This window comes from Thamnophis sirtalis, unplaced genomic scaffold, assembly GCF_051295495.1.
Source record: "Thamnophis sirtalis isolate CommonGarterSnake01/CBP01778 unplaced genomic scaffold, rThaSir2_p1.2 scaffold_3, whole genome shotgun sequence".
Classification (NCBI taxonomy): Eukaryota; Metazoa; Chordata; class Lepidosauria; order Squamata; family Natricidae; genus Thamnophis; species Thamnophis sirtalis.
Window position 1 is genome coordinate 130770901 of NW_028261383.1, and position 21010 is coordinate 130791910.

At 40.9% G+C, this 21010-nt stretch overlaps 1 protein-coding gene across 1 annotated transcript in view; it reads right to left on the reverse strand.

Moving 5' to 3' along the window:
* The window catches only part of TIMP2 (TIMP metallopeptidase inhibitor 2), a 35297-nt gene extending 19426 nt beyond the window's left edge, over positions 1 to 15871 (reverse strand). Inside the window, exon 1 of the mRNA XM_087710106.1 lies at positions 15380 to 15871. Coding sequence (XP_087566232.1) covers positions 15380 to 15509 — 130 coding nt within the window. The 5' untranslated portion in view covers positions 15510 to 15871. The remainder of the gene's footprint in view (positions 1 to 15379) is intronic.
* Positions 15872 to 21010: the final 5139 nt, after the last annotated feature.

Genomic DNA, 21010 nt, shown 5'->3' on the forward strand with positions numbered 1-21010 from the left:
TCAGTCAGAGTGACCATAGGGTTGGTTCTTGGTCACCTCTCTTACTAAGGTCCTTCTCTGAGTTTGACTGGAAGAGCAGCTCTTGGAAATGTCGGCTACGATCAAGAGAAGTGGGAGGCACAGAGCTAAATTTCATGTTTTGTTGCAAAGGGACTGAATACTTATGCCAATGTGATATTTCAGGTTTTCTTTTTAATAAATCTACAGACATTTCTAAAATTCTGTTTTCCCTTCGTTATTATGGAGTACTGATTGTAGATTAATGAGAAAAAAATGAATTTCAACAACTGTAGAATCAGGCTGCAGCATAACAAAATTGACAAAAGTGAAGGGAGTCTGAATACACTGTATACATGTTGTGCCACCATAAGAAAAGAAGATTATTGGTTTTAAAAGGGGTGGTAGGTAGTTAATCCCTGACTAAGAAGGCCTCTATTTTCCCTGTTTGCCAGCTAGATCATTCATATAATGATATAGTTGGCAAACAATATACAGTACATTCTGTTCTTAACAGGTGTAACAGTAAGTTGCCATATTTCACTTGCAAGCAGCTGCAATAAATCTTGCGTATTTGGTTGGACTGACTCTTCACAACAAATGACCGCAGATTCCCACAGGGGTATTATACCAACTCAGAGGCTCACAAAACTCAACCCTGCTTTTAGCACCTTGTAAAGATGAATCCCATCATTCTGCAGATCACATTTCAGTCATCATAGCAATAAAACCAAATGGATTGCCTTTGTGCATGCTTTTGCTTCATTTCAAGAAGGTCTGTGTCTTGAATAAGAAAGAAATTAACTTGGCCCATTGATAATGGAACTATTTAGCAACTTTATTTATTTTTGTCACCATAGATACCCTGAGGATAGGTGAGGTTACAGATCAAATTCTGTGAATACAGCAGCTAGCAGGCTACCCAATCCCATCTTAACGAGCCCTTCCTCACATGGTGGAAGTACTCCTTTATTGATCATCTATGTCCCACTTTGACACAGCAATGAAGGGACCAGACAGAGGCACTGGAACAGAGAGATCTATTGAAGCGTAAGGATAAATTTAGCATAACAATCCACATGAGGTAGCATGTTTTTTTCTGATTTCTACCTGTATTAAATGACTACCTTTAAGAGCTATGAGAAATACCTTAACCGAGATAAATATATCATTGCAACATACTGTATTGCTGTATAAAATTATCTGAATAAACTGTGTTACCAATGATAAATAGGCTAATGAGTCAAAGCCAAGATTTCAACATTAGTGTGTGTACAAATGGGGAAAGCCAGCAGGGCTTTTCAAAACTGTAATATATTGATAAATATAAAGACAGAGAACCTACAAAATACATATTAGGAACATGGTCTCAGTTATAAATTTACTGATCTGAAGTAATGGTATTACAACATATAATAATGGTTAGGATTAAAGACATTTCATATTAGATGTTCCAGACAAATTCCTACAGGAAAAATAGCAGAATGAAGTGATGTTTGCTAGTATAAGACACACCAATGGCAATTTGGTATGGTGATGAGGCAGCCCTCCTGAGGGATTTTATTAGCAATCAGTCCTTCCCACTTGGATCTGTTCATACATCCAGTTACAGGTAGTCCTTGACTTATAACTATTTGTTTAGAGGCTGCTCAAAGTCACAGCAGTACTGAAAAAAGTGATTCAAGACCATTTTTCACACTTAATCGCTTTGGTTTATGCATCTCCATGGCCACGTGATCAAAATCGAGGTGCTTGGCAACTGGCATGTATTTAAAACAGTTGCACTGTCCTGGGGTCATGTGATCACCATTTGTAACCTTCCCATCTGGCTTCCAACAAGCTAAGTCAATGTGGGAACACAGATTCCCTTGACGATCTCATTTCACTTAACAATTGCAGTGATTCACTTAATTGTGAAAAAAAGGTTGTAAAATGAGGTGCAATTCACTTAACAACTGCCTCATTTAGCAATAGAATTTTTGAGCTCAATTGTGACTGTCAAGGGCTAGCTATATAACTTTCTTTTCATACAGTGATATATTATGATTTCCTTTCCCATGATCTTGTGTGTTCCTGTCAGTCTGCTTGCCTGATTTTATTCATAATCCCTGAAATATGCTGCCAAACAAATCAAGTCTCAGCAAGCATATATATTACTCCGTGAAGAATTCTGGCATTGCCTTAGAGACAGCATGTAATCAATACAATTGGCCTTGATGACATTTAAAGAGCTCAGTGCCCCCCTTCTCACAGCTTTATGCAAGTCAAACTGTATTCTTGCTCTCACAAAGCAGACTTTAATAGAATTTCTGTCATTCAAGAAATAATGTATCTTTGGGGGCAAAAAGATAAATTCCCATGTTAGCAGAATTCAGCTTTCTACCAACAATATACCATTCCCCCACCTTTCAGTCATCTCCACCTTGTTTTATACATAAAACTGGGCTTAAACAAACAGGTGTGTCACCCCCTTACCCTACCTTAGGCAAATATATTAAAGAACAAATGCAGGTGCAATTAGATTGAGATCAAAGGAAATTTAACAGGAAGCTTTCTTGTGTTTCTTTCAGAACTGAATCAGTGCATGTATGTGATGGAAGCAAGGATAGCTTGATTGGATGGTAGGTATTTGAAGCTGGAAAGGTATTTTGAATTGTATTGGTTAAAGGAGACTTAATTGAATATCCTTATCCCATCTCTTTCATTTATTTGACTTGCTATTCTATTCCCAAAATTAGTTTTTTCTGTACTATGCTCAGATGATGTAGATCTTTGTATTATCCTCAAACAAGGGAAATGTCAGGATTCCAAATAGCATCTAAACTTGTATCTGAGTTTGTGAAATGGAAGCCAGAATCTTCTAAATATGCCTCACCAAATTATTCACAGATACAGCATCTCAGCTGGTAATACCTCTATGTTGTCCTTCCAATGTAGAGATATCACAGTGGCAATTTAGGTCTTCCATCTGTTTCCTGTAGCTCCTCACACCTCCCATCACTCACCAGTTTCTTCTACATTACACACATGCATATGCCTTTATTCTAATATGAATGATAGGCCTTCCTTTACTGGCAGCAGCGGCCAAGATTTTCTATTAAGTTTATGAGCTTGATTGCTTACTTAGATTACACACATCTCTTTAATCTTTCTGTAAGTCAAAGAATGGTTCCTCTCAAAAATTAATTTCACATCAGGAATCTGGCAGAGACTAATGATGGCCAGCATTTGTGTCCTTATACATTTGCTTGATGTCCCTGTTCCCTACCATAATATGACTAAAATCAGGCCAGAGCAATTATAGCTCCATTGCTCTTTGCTTTGTCCATTCCTGTTTGTTGTTCATTGTTGGCTAATTTGGATATTTCTCTACAGCATGCCCATCCACACAAATGTGATTAAGCCCGAGTTGATGCAACTCACATTCCTAGCAGTTACTATAGCAAGGACCCAATGGCCTCTCTGCCTCTTTCTTTGGAGAAGTCCAAGGCTTTAACCTAAACCACTTGCAAGGGCTAAATAGGAAGCTTAAATAGCCAGGATGAAAGAACATGTCAGGTGCTTTTTTATTTTATTAAAAACAACACAGTACAATCAATACAATCCAAATTAGAGCACTAGTGGCTATTCCTACTGCTTGCGGCAGTCCTACCAGTCTCTGAAATTTTCAAAAACAGGAGAGCTGGTTTTCTATTTTCCAGCTGCAAACAGGACCAGAAATGCAGAATTGTTCTAAATGCATAGCTAACTGTTCTGACCCCCACCTTGCCCGTTCAGAAACGACAGCCACACACAGCTTGCAAAGGAATGTTTTTATCAGTCCTGGCTCTTGCTGGCTGCGAGCTCAAAATAAACACAGATAAATTCTCTGGCAAAAGTAAACTACAACAAAACAGGTTTATATAAAGCAAATCACTTATCCAAGTGCTTCTTCTCAATGATTGCAAACAAACAGACTTGACTAGGACAGGAACGAACGTTGACTTCTGCAACTAGGGCATGGCACCATCAGTCTTTTATCCGCAGGAGGAGATCCTTAATGAGCCACAGCTGCTTGTTATCCTCTCCTGTGAGCATCCTGAAACAACTCACAGGAGGCTTCTGCTGAGTCACAACAGCTAACAAAGCTGTTTGCATTCAAAAAAATTTAAATAAAAAATCATCTCACAAGAGTATTCTCAACATCATTTTCTTCCAGATTACAGTAGATTATTTTCTGAGGAAGAAGCTGACCCAGTTAAGCAAGCCTAAAGCTAACCTAAATTTAAAGCACACAAATGGTCATTTTATTTTGTTGGACAACCCATACCAAGAACAGTCTCTCTCTATGGAATGAATTTTGACTTCTGAAAAATGAGAAGACCATACCAGAAAGCGAGAGGAAGTGTCAGGTTCCCTCCCACTTTTGATTGCGACCCCACCCACTTCTTTTCTTCAAACTGCCCTCAACAGAACAGAAAATAAGATGCTCCATTTTTGCTTTACAGTTCATCACAACCTTACTTCTCGCAGGTAGAACTTACTTCAAGCAAACTTCAGTTCTACCCATCACTGCCCACATTTGAAAACCACCCACCTTCCTTACATAGGCATGCCTGAATGGAAAACTGAATTAAATGAAATATTCATTAAATGAAATATTTCAATTTAATCTTTTAGCATTCTCAGCCAAAAAGGAAATGGTGCTCGTTCAGTTAACACATCCTACACACTGTCTGGTTTTGGTTTAACATGATGTGGAGTGTAGTCCCTGTTTTAATAACTATTAGGACATAAAATTAGTTTTCAAATCCCCTCTCCTTTCAACACCCACCCTCTCTTATTTCCCATACAGATCTTCTCCACAGAGACAATCCATATGTTGTGTTAAATACATATTGTGGCTTTGCATTTTTTAGCCATTAAAGAGTAGCTAGGAGTTTACCTCATAATCACAGAATTTGCTATTTGGCACAAGGAGGAACTTACTACTGGCACCTGTCATAACTTTTCTCCCACACCAAAATAGCATCTGGGATAAAACACCCCTGCTTTGACACCATAGTCCTAAATTCTTCTGTAGAGGAGAACTATTACCCTTGCTACCCAGAGGTTTGGGCCAACTTTGTTTAGTGTAATATTGTCAGTTCTCACATAAGAAAAGAGAAAGTCACCTCCAAACTGAGCTTAACATCTGGTGATCTCAGACATATGCATTATTTATTTATTTATTTGTTTATTTATTTATTTATTTATTTATTTATTTATTTTGGCAAGCAGTGACAGATTGGAGGCCTTCACAAATTTGTGGATTTCATGAACTCATTCAAGAGTGATGGAAAGTGCCAAGGGCTGCCTTGTTTAACTTTGAAAAAAAATAAATAACCTGAATTGGGACTGCTTAATATGTGGTTGAGAAAGCCCACAAAATGCCAGGATTGTAGGCTACACTGAGAAGTTGAAAAATAAGGAAATTGGAAAGAAGAAATTAATAGTAAACTATTTCATTGGCATTGCCACCAATGAAATTACACCATTCCCATGAAATCCCCAGGAATCAAGGTCCTTTTTATCTTCCTAGTTTTTTTACTTATACACTTAACTGTTGTCATCTCCTAAATCACTGACATCCCCTAAATTCTGCTGAAGATGTTACCTAGCCTGGTAACAAAATGTTATTGTGACAAAATGGGATGCTTATATGCAAAGTCTACAAAACCATTTACTTAAAAACAACAGTAGTGCATTTTTACTCTTACTATAATTAGTGTAAGATTTTCAATGTAGTCATTTTCAATATTCTGGAAATATTTTCTGGGGTGTTTTTTTTTGGTGTTACTTTGTTCACAATTCAATATTTTGTTCATGCTAAGGCAGCCACTGAGGCTTACTATGAATATTCTATTTTTATTCTAGGAATTTAAGTCAGGATAAATCAGACTGAAATAAAGTAAATAGGGTAGTAAGCAATGCAGCATATTTTAATTGTATGTGTATATGTCTGTGTATGTATGAAAGAGAGATGAAGAAAGTGGGGGGAAAGAAAAATATATAAAGAAAAGGCAGTTCAAAAAGAACCAAAGATGGCAATACTGAATGCTCATTTGGAAAGGAAAGGAACACCACCTTAATTTTCCTTGCAATCACCTGATAACATCCAGAAATATTTTTTTCAAAGGGACAGGCCAATGTTTCATTTGGTATAGCAATCAGAATGCCCATTGGCTTGGGAAAGATGATTTCATCTTACAAAATGTTCCAAATTTGGAACATTTTCATTTTTCTCCTTTACTAGGAAAATGGATAGCTATCTCACCAGTGTATCGTCTGGAGTTAAGACCTAAGCAAACTTAGTCGATAATGGGAAGCTAAAGTAAAGGTATTCAGTAAGCCAAGACAATTGTTGTTTTCCTTTTCAATAAACCTGGTTAGTAAGACTATAAGAATTTACATTCTTGGTTGCAAGTGCCTGGTATAAGTTTAATAATCATTGCCTATGGACTGTCTACTTTTGGTCTGCTCCACTCAAAAAAAAAATTGTGAGGTTCAGCATACTGAACAGCATACTGAACTTCTTGAAAAGAAGACAGAATGAAAATACAAATAAAAAAAACCTTCACAAATATTATTATAGGTATGAGAGCCATATCGTCCAACTACTGCTATAGTCCCACCATTGACAGGTAAGGTGGCTACGGAGAATAAGCGTTAGCCATTAAATTTGGTCAAAACTTCCACTTTCTCATCTCAAACCCAAAGCAGAAATAAACCAACATATATAGCTAAGTGGGAGTCATCCTGGAGGCTGCTTGTTCCTGGCTAGAAAAAAAAAGGAACTTGTAATGAACTAAATAGACTTCTTGCATCCAGGATAGAGATCTGTGTGGCTGTTAACTGCACAACTGCCATATAGCCCCAAAACCTCATCTTCTGAAGAGTCCTACATCAAAAATCCAAACATTAATGATTGAAGATTGGCTCTAAAAAGTCTGATCACTGGCCTGGGAATATTCCAGAAGAAGAATCTGAAGAAATATGCCAACACACATTTGCATCCATCCCTTGATACCTATGATAAAGTACCCTAGTTATTTCAAAGTACACTATGATTGACTCATCTTTCCAGCACCCAAGGGAGGGTCACCATGGATTAGTAAAATGTTAACAGATCAATTAATGACTCTCAGGTGGAATTAGAGCCTACTATTTACAAGGTTACATTGCCAGAAGAGAGTGAAGTCACAACTGAAGGGGTGGAACTCAAACTGAACACTGTGGAAGTGGAGCTTTGGTACTGAGAATGAGAGAGTTTGTATCCATGTAGGTATGAGCGTCAGTGGTGGGTTGTAGGAGGTACGCCCCGGTATGGGCGTACCAGAGCCAGCCTGGAGCACCAGATACTGTTCCGGTACGGTGCTTCGGTGGGCCCACCCGCCCACCTTATCTGTCTTTTAAGGCTTCCGCGCTTTTGCACATGCGCATAGCGCATACAGCACCTGCACGAAGCTCCACTGAGCTTGCCGAATCCTCACTGACAGGTAGGATGCATGTGTGCAGCACGCATGCCGTGCATGTGGTTGACACCGGCGCCGTTCCAACCGTACCAGTTGGAACGGAATCCAGAACCCACCACTGAGCATATTCATATATGTACACACACACAGGCAAAGATAAACTCCTAAAAATCTCAACCACTCAGCACTTTCAATTGCTGCTAAGTAGGTCTCGGTTCATAATTCTGGCAGCCTAAACCCATTCACAAAACCATATCCAATCTCACCTGTTCTTCCCTCTCCCTTCTATACATATTGAGCATGTTTGCCTTTTCCTTTTTTGCAAGCATTATGTGTGTATATATTCATCCCTTATCTAATCACTTTAAAAAATCAAAATAAAAGTTATTTGAAGAGGAAAAATAATTATTTGACAAAGGAACATTTTCAGCAAGAACATGAAGCCAGCCTATTAGTGCTGGCCAAGGTAAGCTCTACTTTAATAGTTTTAAAACAGGTGGAAAGGGAGATGGTTGAAGGAATTAGTGCTTAATCCTACAAAAGGAAGGAGGTAAGGGAATTAAGAGTGGGAAGGTTCTTTACACAAGTCTCCTTGTCTCAGTGTGATGTTTCAATCCTGAATATGTACTGCCCAAACCATGTGCATTATAAATTTATAAGCAAAATGATGGTTCAGATGGGATCTGGATTCCTTATATCGCATGCTGATCTAACATAACAGATATGGGATTAGGGGAGGGGTGTGTGACTGTCTTGGGTGGCACTTAGAAGAGTCATGGGAAAAGAGGCTATCATCTAACAGTCACCAGATATCCAATATTATTCATAGCAGGCTGCTGCCATAGACTCAAGATCCGTAGGACAGTTCAATGGGATGGGCTGATTGCAGTTGTACAAAGGTTCCTGTGGACCACTGTGGCTGCATGGCACAAAACAATGCAAATAAAAATAGCATCGTGTTGTGGCTGCTACAATAGAATCTGCAATCTCTACCACAATTCCATGCAATGGAATGTAAGTAAACAGCCATCTGTTGTTTCCCCAAGGACCATGACAGCCAAGAGAGCTTCCCAAAAGAAATTAAAAGGAGCATAGATGTGCATATGGGTGTGTGCCTACCTAAGCAAGGGGAGGTGGCCTAAGCACATCAAAAGAACCCCTCTGGCTTTGACCTTTTTTCCATCTGGAAATGCCCTTAAAAGTTCACAAGCAGGGAACAATGTCTCCAGCAGGAACTCAAGTGGTTCCATGACCATTTAAATCCATCACCAGGGCCAATTCTAACATTATGGTAGAAAGAAGTAATCCCTCAGGTAGCATATGATGGTGAAGAGAGCAACAACTCCCCATTCCCTGTGGGTTCCCAAAGTAATATTTTCCCCTGTCCTCATCTGATGCTAACCTGAGATAACATTCAGATGCCTATCCAGTTGCAGTGTGCAGGTGGAACAGCAGGACAAAGTATTTTCTTAACTAGGAGCAACAAAATGTTTTGATTGGATTGATGTTTAAATATAATCCTTTTTAAAGATTAAAAATCCAAGGTGTAAGAGACTATGGTGTATCTTATCTTAAGTCATCTTGGTGTCCATAGTTTGATACTGCTATGCTCTTCTTGCCCAAGCTAATTTCCTGCTTCAATATTTTTCTGCTGAAACAGGAAAAGGAAGAGACCAGGAATTGATTTATAAGTAGCTCATTTATTTTTCTGTCCAGTGTTTGGTGATAAGTTATAGTTCAGTGTTACTACCCAGCCTTCAAAAGGCTCTAGGTTCAATTGTGCTGGGAAAGGAGTCTGTTTATAACCATCAAAATGCCAAACAATGTAGAGGACACTGGATTTGGTAGATCATCAGTCTGATCTGATACAGCTTTCTATGTTTCCTCTTCTAAAACTGCAGAAACATGCAGAAAATCCCAAGCGTGCCCAGAAGAAAAACAAAATCAAAAACCAGCTGTTCTTCCTGAATAGGATGTGGGCTCATTTTTCCTTACAGCAGAAATAATCAGAAGTCATTAAGATGCTTTGAACTTTAATTCCATCAGTCCTGGCTATCAGAAGAAACTGAGGATTATAGTCTCAATCATTACAAACATAAGCATTTAAGGGAAAAGTGGAAGGCAAGTAATGAAACATACATTCCAATATCATGATCCAAGTCCTATGATGTCATACTTATATCCAACATTGAGGCAGATTTTGCCCTATGATAGTTTGATAGGTTTTTTTGATAGTTTGATAGTTTTATTAGTATTTGTAGGCCGCCCTTTTCCCTGAGGGGACTCAGGGCGGCTCACACAAAACCGGGAAGGGGGAATACAGACATTAAGACATTAAGATACAAACATATAATAAAATAGTAGGCAACATACATTCATCATTCGGGAGGGGTAGGAATCCTTATCCCCAGGCCTGACGGGCGAGCCAGTTCTTCAAGGCTATGCGGAAGGCTTGGACGGTGGAGAGGGTACGAATCTCCACGGGGAGCTCGTTCCAAAGGGTCGGGGCTACTGCTGAGAAGGCCCTCCTCCTTGTAGTTGCCAGCCGACACTGGCTGGCCGATGGGATGGGGAGGAGGCCTAATCTATGGGATCTTATCGGTCGTAGGGATGTAATTGGCAGAAGGCGGTCTCTCAAGTATCCAGATCCACTGCCATGTAGGGATTTTATGGGTGACTAATAGCACCTTGAAGCGCATCCGGAGATCGACAGGTAGCCAGCGCAGCTCGCGGAGGATAGGTGTTATGCGGGTGAATCGAGGTGCACCCGCGATCACTCGCACGGCTGCGTTCTGCACTAGCTGAAGTCGCCGGATGCTCTTCAAGGGCAGCCCCATGTAGAGCACATTGCAGTATTCCAGCCTAGAGGTCACAAGGGCCCGAGTGACTGTTGTGAGAGCCTCCCGATTCAGGTAGGGTCGCAACTGGCGCACCAGGCGAACCTGGGCGAATGCCCCCCTGGTCACAGCCGTTAAGTGGTGGTCAAATGACAGCTGTGGATCCAGGAGGACTCCCAAGTTGCGAACCCTCTCTGAGGGGTATAAAATTTGACCCCCCAGCCTGAGTGGTGGAATATTAGTCAAATCTTTGGGAGGAAAACACAACAGCCACTCGGTCTTTTCTGGGTTGAGCACAAGCTTGTTAACCCTCATCCAGTCCATAACGGCCTCAAGGCCCCGGCTCATCACGTCTACCGCTTCATTGAGTTGGCACGGGGCGGACAGATACAATTGAGTATCGTCCGCATATTGATGGTATCTAATCCCGTGCCTGCGGATGATCTCTCCCAGCGGTTTCATGTAGATGTTGAATAGTAGGGGGGATAGGACCGAGCCCTGAGGCACCCCAAAATTTAGGGGCCTAGGGGACGACCTCTGCCCCCCCACTAACACCGACTGCGACCTGTCCGAGAGGTAGGAGGAGAACCACCGTAGCACGGTGCCTCCCACTCCCACCTCCCGCAGTCGTCGCAGAAGGATACCATGGTCGATGGTATCGAAGGCCGCTGAGAGGTCAAGGAGGACCAGGATGGAGGAATGTCCTTCATCCCTGGCTCTCCAGAGATCATCAATCAATGCGACCAAAGCGGTTTCTGTGCTGTAACCGGGTCTGAAGCCTGACTGGAAGGGGTCTAGATACTGTCACATGTATGTCACTCTTCCACCATTGTACCTAGCTGTACCAATGATAGTAAAGCTGCCAATTGTCTACTTTCAGTAGATTAAAAGTCCAAAAGCAGGGCATCCTAATTTAATTAAGAGCTCCGTGTGGACTATTGCCTGCAATAGATGGAGGCAAGAAATGTTGCTAAACTTCCAGTTGTGGAAAGGAAGTAGTATTGCATCGGACTTCAGTGTATATTTCTTACTCCAAATTTATCGTGCTCTGCTTGTCATGCTCCCTGAAAACTTTGTTTTGAAGTGGCGTACTCAATGTTTATAATTGAGTCTGTTCTACGTGTAGTGTGTAAAATATGTCATGTTTTTAATTTAGTGGATTCTTTCTCCTCATTCAAACCTTCTGCTAACACATAGACTACATACCAATATACCAACATCCCATCGAGAACTTCCCCCACCCACCCCCTCAACACACACTCTTTATTCTGAAACATGACCAGTCTTTCTCTTTTTCCATTGAGCTATGAGCTACCTAGGTTTGGTTCTCAGATGTCTGTCAGATTGTTTCTGTCACTACAGATAACTGCCACATCTCTGGGAAATCAACATATTATATAGCCTACTGCCAAGTAGTTTTCTCCCCATCATTTTTTATACCGAATCTCCTATTATGACCTATATTTTCCTGTGTGGTTCTACATCAAGTAATTTCCCTCTGTAATACCTAAATGATCCAGAATAATTACACTCCATTCTATGTTCAGCGAACCAATGTTCTGAAATATTAATGAAGTTTGGAAAGAAACAAGGAGGCTCATCTATTTTTCTTTTGAGTATTGTTAGTGTTTTATGAAAACAATTATTTTACACTTAGATTAAGAAGAATGTTTGTAGCTCAAGGTTGAACAAAAACTAGCACTCAGTTCAACTCTGAGCTACAAATATTCTTTTCTATCCTACACTTTAGATTCCAGCTGTTAAAATTAAAACAGAAAAATATATTATTTAAAATAAATTATTAATCAGTATGGCTTCTCTCATATCTCAACCGCACTGCTATCAGGCTGTTAACCTTCTTTTTCAAAACTTGTTCTGGCTGATGAAAAGTCTGACTGTGGTAGCCAATTTAAGGGGTATTAGAAATAAGTGAATAGGACAATCCACAAAAATGAAGAGTCCTGTGCACATTAAATACTAACAGGATTATTATTTCACAAGGGACTCAGCAGGGCACCTTGGATATAGACTTGTGACATAGTTGATATTAACCCAAGAGAACTGCTCCTAGAACTGTCTCAATATCCAATAAAGTGCAAACAAGGATTTCAGCTAAAATTCTAAGAAACAGAAGGATGTCTTGCGGTTGAAAAAGTCACAAGACCGTAGTGCAAAAATTCTTTGACTCAGAAATTCTCATGGATGGAAGAGATACTGGATGGTAAGACGAAACTACAAACAATTGCTGCTGAGAGCAGCCACTCAGTTCCTGGAGACATTGGAAAATCAAGGAAGGCAGTTTGGGCATACCAATTCTGCAAATAGTGACAGTCAGAATCAGTGAGACAGATAAGATGCCCCACCAAAATATTTCCAAATCCCAACTGTACAGCAAAGCCCAGAAAATGAGGGCTGAGTTGTTTGCTTATCAAGGTTTAATAATAGGAATTTCACAGGGAGAAAAAGATGAAACTGAAGCCTAGCCCTGTTAGAGCCAGTGTTTTCAATAGATTCCAAGCTTAGCAAATTGGGAGAAGAAAAAGACAATGTCAAAAAAGAAAGAGCAACAAGTGAAGGATGCAACCCAGCATGCCTGGTTTAAACCGGTAAAACAAGAGTCTCTCTCCCTTAACTCGTTCATTCTTTCTTTCCAACTGCCAAGAAAAAGGGACATATGATGATATCACAAGGCCTTGATTAAATCAACATGGAAACAAGGAGTGTGTTTTTTCTCACGAGGGCCTCAGCCATGCTGGGATGGAGGCCTTGCTGGAGACATTTTTCCACGCATACAAAAAGCAGCTACCCGCAATGCACAACTCTGGATGGAATGAAATAAGAAAAGGCTTATTATGAAGGGCCTTCAGAATCTTATATTCCAAAACTGGCAGGTGAAACAGAAACAATTAAATGGCCAACCAGTTCTTGAATATCAATTGCTTGGGAACCTTGTACCGCAGAAGCTGGGAGAAGATGTAGGTTCAGAAATGCTCTCTCCCTTATTACTACTTCATATATTCAGATTATGCCTTCACTTTGTTTTGGGGTTCCAAATGATAATCTGACCGCCTTTGGACCACTGGATCAGAATCCAAAGGTTAGGAAGGCAGAAGGAGATGGCTCTTAATTTTCTGATCTCAGGCCAAAGAAATTATCCCCAAACCATTATAGGTTGTCCTCAGTTTATGATCATTTATTTAACAATGGTTCAAAGTTACAATGAAAAACTGGTTACAATTCATCCTTGAAGTTATAGCCATCGAACCACCCCACAGTGTCATATGATCACAATTTGGGTGCTGGGCAACCAGCTCGCTTTTACATGGTTGCCATTTCCCAGCCAGCTTCCAACAAGCTAGATTCACTTAACGACCCTGTGATTCATTTATCAACCATGCAATTTGCTAAGCGACATGGTCACAAAATCAGGTCATTACATGATCACTCACTTAACAACCAAATCATTTAGTAACCAAAACTGCAGTCCCAATTGTGGCCATAAATCAAGGATTACCTGTACCTCTTAAGTACTATTTTTTTGTTACTGGGCAGATGGAGGCTGTCAAACACTGGGAATAAATTTTGGGTCCCTCAGGGTGATTTTACATCTGTCTTCAAATATTCCTACATTACTCTGTGAACAACAGCTCTTAGTTTGATTTCCCCACCCTTACTCCCAACCCCTCCCACAAAAACTTTGGGCCTCTGGCTTGATTACCACACAGGAAGTATGTTGATGATGATGGAGCAAGCAAAAAGCCCACAGCTAAGGGACCAGTGGTTGCTGGAAGGCTGCTCAAAGCACTCATTAATGGGGAAAAAAGCTTTAATGACATACAACTAAAAGCAAAAACACAGCAGGGTGAATATAGCAACACTTAAACAGACTCCAGCTTCTCTTAGAGGAAAACTAAAAATGTTCTGTCCCTGAGTCAGGAGTTTTAAGAGACTATAAAGAGATTAGATTTATATAATTTATATAGGGAGTGGAAATTTGGTTCATTTCCACTACCACTTCACAGCTCTGGAGCTTTTTTTATCCTTCTTTGCCTCCCAGTTTCTGGTTTTTTTCTTTCCAAACCCTGATTCTTTGCTCTCCTGTAATTCTGTATTCGCATGAATACTCCTGTATTCACAATAGAATATTTGCATTTGAAGTTCAAGGCAGGGGGGAACATGAGAACTCTCTATGTAAATTCAAAATAGAACTGTCCAGCAAGTGATTGGATCGACCTCTGTTGCCAAAGGATTTGTGGGGTTTAGGGAAGGTTGGCTGCAACCTCTCATTCCAAAACCGAACGTTGCTTTTTCAAAACCATACAGATCTAAAACCCTACACATTTTAAGGGGGAACTCATTCTTTCGCCTTCTGGGTAAGAGAAGATGGCCCTATATGGTTCAAGCCTGCCTTTGTGAAGTTTTCGTTTTGCGGTCGTTTCTCTTCCAATTTCCACATACTTCCTCTTCTCCCCTCCCCATTTCGAAGCTGTTCCATCAGAGTCTGGCAGCAGCCTACATTTTGCAGGCAGAAAGCCATCGCCAGAAATTAGGAATTTCAGTCCGCGGTTGCCTTTGTGCTTTCAAATGAATTCCTCTGGATCAGGTCAGCGAGCGCGCTAGAGCGAAAGGCGGGGAGGGAGAAAGGAAGCGAAACGCAAGGCGAAGCGGGCCGGCACTTCGCTTTTTCTTTTTTTAATCTTGAGTAAGGTGGCGGTTGTTTTTTTTAACCGAAGGGCTCTGCAGAATCAGCCCGGGGGACATTCAGACGCCCGCACTAAAGACGGAAACTGTTGGTCGCTACCCAGGCAGGGACCAAGCGAGAATCAACGTGCGGGCTCCCTTCCAGGTTTCTCCCAATTCCTTGCAGGGTAAAGGGGTGGGGTTGTTTTGGCCGCTAACAAGTGAGTTTGCAGCAAAGGAGAGAAAAGGGGGCTGCCCGCGATGAGAGAAACGCGGGGGTCGACCAAGCCACGACAGAAAAGCCACTAGGGGAGCCGCAGAGAAGGGGAAGGGCGGTCAGCCGTATATATATATATATATATATTTTCTTACCTACATCTGCATTGCAAAACGCCTGTTGCGGATGCACCGGGGAGCAGCTGCAGGCGTCGGCAAGGCGGCCCACCCTCCCCAGGAGCAAGACGGCCAGCGAGGCCAGGAGGCTCGGGAGCGTAGCACTCATCTTGCGGAGCGGGTGGTGGGAGGGAAGGCGGGCTTGGCTGAGGGGGCGGCCGAGGCTTCAAGTGCTCACGGTTCCTGCCGCCTCATCCAGATAGGCTCGCGCGCGCGCGCCCCCGCTCAGTCCTCTGAGCGCGGTCTTCTGTGGCGATTCCGGGGGGACGCGTGCCGCTTCCGCAGGAGGCTGTCCTCAAAGTTTGCCTGGCAGTCAAAGCCTGTCTCTCGGGATGGGGTGGAGAGCCTGGGGCGGCGGGGGAAAAAAAGGGGGGGTTCCCGCGGCTGGAAAAAGAAAGCCTCCTCTCCGATAAGCTCCTGCTTCTTGCCTTCTGGAGATGTTTTCTTCTCCGGGTTCCAGTCTAAGCCTGGCTTTTTAATGGGCTCCAGGGAATTGCAGCCCCTCCTCCCGGTGGCGCTGGGCCAAAACGGGCGGTTGGCCTGCTCCGGTCGTGGTGTGCGCTGCTTTCCCTTCCTTCGCCTCCAGCCCTGCGAGATTGGGTCTCGGCTGCCTTTGCTTGACAGTTTTCCCCACCTTTCTCAGGCTGCAGGCAATTCCCCACTTAAGAGCAGCTACTCTCCATGAGTCCGTGCAGCAACCGGGCCCTTATTTTTTACACTAAATTTTCGTCAGAATTATAATAGCAGTCGAGCTTAGAAGGGATGCAGTTATATAGGCACCCTGATGTGAGGTCTCTCCTCCTCAAAACCATGGTTAGAACTTGGCCTTTTCCCACTGAACTGATGTCCCCGAGTCTATTGCTGTCCTGACCCAGGCCCTTAATTGGGATCTGCCTCCGCCCAGGCTTTGCTGGTTTAGAAAGCCAACCTGGTGCAAGGTGCTAGAGAGGGCCTAGCTGCTACAAGCAAGACAGTCAACCTTAATAAGTTCTCCAGAAATAAATGAACAGCTGCTGAAGAAAATGGACATCACTGTGAAGGCAGAGTACCAATCTACTGTACTTGGTTTTTCAAGACTCTGAAATGTGGTCAATACTAGTTGCCAAGTCTTGGAAAAGGCACCCTCCTTCTCCATCTAATCTCTGCATTAATCTTAAAACAGAAGATGGTGTTTCTAGGCAACCTTGAATTTTGGCATCAATGAGAAATCTGATTTTCAATCAATATGAAATAAAGAACTTGAAGCTCAATACCAATGCATTCTTAGTATTTTTTTGACATAAAATTTGGGAGGCTGTTTTTGACTCTTCTAGTAAAGGAGATGGGTTTTCTCATGTTCTGAGTTGAATGGTTGAATGCTATTTCAGCCAGGTTCCTAAAAAAAGGCACTCTTCTAAATACTCTTGAATATTTTAGAGACAGAATATGTTAAGTGCCAAGCGTAGCACGTGTTCTTAAGACATTCACACTAGAGCATTTTTGTTCTTTTAGAAATAATTTCCATCAAATGATTTTCGGTATGACACATGTTTTCCCCCATATGGTATGGTATTCCCCATGAATACCAACTTGAGAAACTTGGATTTGGTAAGATTGGCGCCATATTTGGGTTGACAGCAGCCAACTTTACAAAAGTTGGGGAATGGGGAAGGTTTGAAGTCTACATTTCAATTCTGCCTCTTTTCATGTAATTTTGATTTCTTTTCTTGGAAATGTCCCAAACGATATTCTTTCACTTCCTTTGAAAATGGTCATTGACTAATGTTCTGCGTGGTAAATTTTATGGAACTTTGTGTAGATACACTAAGCCTTCTGCTACTTCAGTGTCCCACATTCACTCTAAATGTAGACCAGAAGATACTGAAGAGAAGGATGTTTGCTTACTGTAAAATCACCCCCAGAATGTCCTGGGGGCACATAAACAAATTTATAATAGGCACTGAAAGAGTGTGTATAAGTGTTTTGACAATGCTAGGGTCAGGAAGCCAGGCTGGAGGCGGGTCTTGCTGACGGCCAAGGAGTGGAGCCGGCTGAGCGCCCAGCAGTGAGTCATGGCTGCTAGGAGTTAAATGGAAACACATGTGCAACCATTTGCAGGCTTTATTACTCACAGCAGGGAAAGTGTGGACACTTGGTAAACACAGGCCAAAGGCTGGGCTGATGCTTGCATTCAGACTTCCATAGTTCCCACACCCACAGTTTCCGAGTCTCATCGGTGGAGGATGAGGTCTTCTAACTAAATTCTCCATGTTGGCTCAAGATATTCACTGTGCAAATTGAAGCCTCCCCTCTCTCCCAGACATCCTGCTAAGAGGAATGCTTTATGAAGTTCTGCTGCAGTGTTCAAAATTTCAATTGTGTCTTCTTCAATTCTATTCCTTGCCCAGGGAGCCATCTGATGTTGATCATCCTACTGCAGGGCACAATTAACACTCTAAATCAGTGGTTCTCAACCTTCCCAATGCCGCGACCCTTTAATACAGTTCCTCATGTTGTGGTGACCCCCAACCATAAAATTGGTGTCTCGGTTCCTAAGACCATCAAAAATATGTGTTTTCCGATGGTCTTAGGCTACCCTTGTGAAAGGGTCGTTCAACCCCCAAAGGGGTCCCAAGCCGCAGGTTAAGAACCACTGCTCTAAATCATTCAAGGAAATGATTTCACACATTGTCAATCTAGTTTGCAACTATTTGTGTGCACGTGTAGCATTCATAATAATACAAATCTTCAATTTTCACTTCAGTCAGAAAAAAACATCACAAACTAACAACAGTAAGAGACCAGTTCTAAACCATGTCACCTTGTTATTAAAGATTCTTGGAGTTGTTTTTCCCCTTAATGATAAATTGATCCATATCTACAACTGCTTTTTCCCCCCTTGCTAAACATTATCATTGTGTCTATTTATGTCCCAAGGAGAATTAGATATTCAGAAGATGTCAGGATAGCTTTTATCATAGAGCAGGGAGGTCATAGAACAGTGTCCAGATGCATCACACGCAGGCCACACCCACCCCAGCTCTGTGAAGGGAAAAAACATTGTGAAATGTCACATGATGGCAACGATGCTGTGAGTTTGACACCCATGTCATAGAGGTTGCTTTGAGAAACCAATAGCAAGAAGCAAAAATCTCTTGGTGAGATGCAATTATGATGAGTCCTTCATTATGAATGTGTTTTAGACCTCATAGTCCTTTCCCTGACTCCATATTGTGCGGGGGGGGGGGGGGGAGACTTTGGAGTCCTTAAAATGATATATCATATTCACTGAGTTAATTTTTCCATGGTTCTTTAAGAAGAGCCAAACTTCAGTTGGTACTATGATCCAAATATGTAGCTGGTAGTATCCATATGTTAGCTTCAGAAGATTGATACAGTAGGAGAGAAAATAGTTTTAATTTAACCTTGAGGATGCTGGATCAGAAGATTAATACGTTTCTGAAATTGGAAGAAGAAGCCTCAATAGTGATGACAGTACTGAGGAAAGAATACAAAGAATCTCTAAACTTTATAAAAATCTAGGAAACTAATGAAAAATCAGAAATAATTAATATGTTTGTACAAAATGGTTTCCCATGTTAATTGAACCATGCTTATTCCATTCGCCCAACTTTCATCATGACTTATGAACGTTAAACTAATATTATTGGCTGGGCTTATTCAAGGCTAAAAAGTGTTTTGCCTTTTTGTGGATCAAGATGTTTCCTCAATTAACCTTTGAATGGGCATTATGTGGAATGCAAGAGTCTCAGTAATTTACCTCAGGAAAGCACTCTCGCTGTCTCATAAAAACTCAAGAATAAGCTATTCAGGAACAACCACAGGAAAGTGTATCTTTTCCACTGAAACTTCATGTGCTGATCCAACACTCCTAAACTGTTAAAAGTGACCACTCGATCCACTGCATCGTCTGGGGTGAAAGCATCAATCAAGCACACATTTCCATGTGTGTCTATTTCTCACAGTTGAAAACTAAATACTGCTTGACCAGTTAGATAATTAGGCATCTCCACTAATAAAGCATTTGTTCTACAATGCCAAGTGAGCATCATCAGAAGGAATAACAATAAATAGGAGAAAGCCTCATTCTAGTAAGTTTAAAGGCTTAACATTTTTCACAGTGAATCCAGTCTATGCAACTCATCATAATTTCAGACAGCTTTGAGAAGTTATACCTGATTATAGCAAATTAAATGTGAATCAGTTGTTCTCAAACAATTCATTTCATTTGCTTCTTCTCAGATTTGTGAAAGGAAAATAAAAGTATGAATTTTATTTTAAAATAATGTTTTAATAAAAGTGCAGTTTTTTATCTTAACAAGCCTCTTTTCCTTGTCCCGAGGAAACAATTAGACAGGGAAATATAATTTTAAAATATATTTTAAATGTATTGGTCCCTGAAATGGCAATACATTAAAGCAGAAGATAATGGGTTTGGGTGCCTTTTCTTTTCTTTTCTTTGTATTCATGCTGACGGCATTGTATTGGTTAGGAGGTTAACCAGTGACTAAATATACAATATATTTTTTTATCTACCAATCTCTCTGGCACGTTTTTGGTTAAGGAAGTGTTTTGTTCAAGGTTAACAATTAAGGAAGGAACAATACATACATAACTGCGTTTTAGTAGCTAATTCAAGATTACCATACCAGTTCTAATCCACTGAAGACAAAGTCTGAATTCTGCTTTGCACCTAAGAAAATTGCACCCTCCTGTTCCCCATGGAACAAAGAGCTGATTTCATTGTTTATACCAAGAACTGCTTACTTGCACAAAGATGAAGGAAATTGTGTCATTTTCTGCTGCCAGCACAGTGAAGCTGAAGTCATGCTGCTGTCATATAGCTTGCCAAAATCCTTAGGAAAAACACCCAGAAAAATCCAAAATACCTCCCTCCTCCAATTAAATATAATGTCTGGGAATAAAACAGCAAGAATTGAGTCTAAGAAGATCTCAATGACCAGAAAAGTGTGGAAGGGAGAACCTTGGTATGGATTTGCAATGTCATGCTAAATTACGAGCCCCATACAATGAATAAGAAAAAACCCTTATGGAACAATATGAGCCTTTTCCATAACCTGTGTACTTTGATTTACCATATTCATAATTTTGGAAAATTCAGTTTCAGAACCCAAGCACATCAAAATTGTTTATCAAGTAAGATAAAGACCCATCCTTAAGTTCTATATACGTAGTAAATTAAGAACAAAACTATTCATATTCAGTCTAGGATTAAGCACAATTTAATTGTGGAACCAAAGAGTATAGAATATAATGCAATATGTATATTATTCTCCCACTGCAATTTAAATTATGTCCAAACTCAGACCATGATGGGGATCCAGCTGAACATCTAAGTATTTTACTAGAATTTCTATCATGGCAGTCACTTAGGTGAGATGAGCGATGTATAAATTTGATAAATTACGATAATAAATTCCAGCAGATCCTACAGTTCTTCAGCCAGCTGAGCTTAAGAAATGGATTGAATGTTTTGAATAACAAGATTTAAAAAGAGAAGGCATGTTTTAGGAGAGCACAGACAGAGAAATATATATCCAGGAAGCAAAATGGCTTTTTTGTCAATTCCATACAGTTTGAGAAAAATAT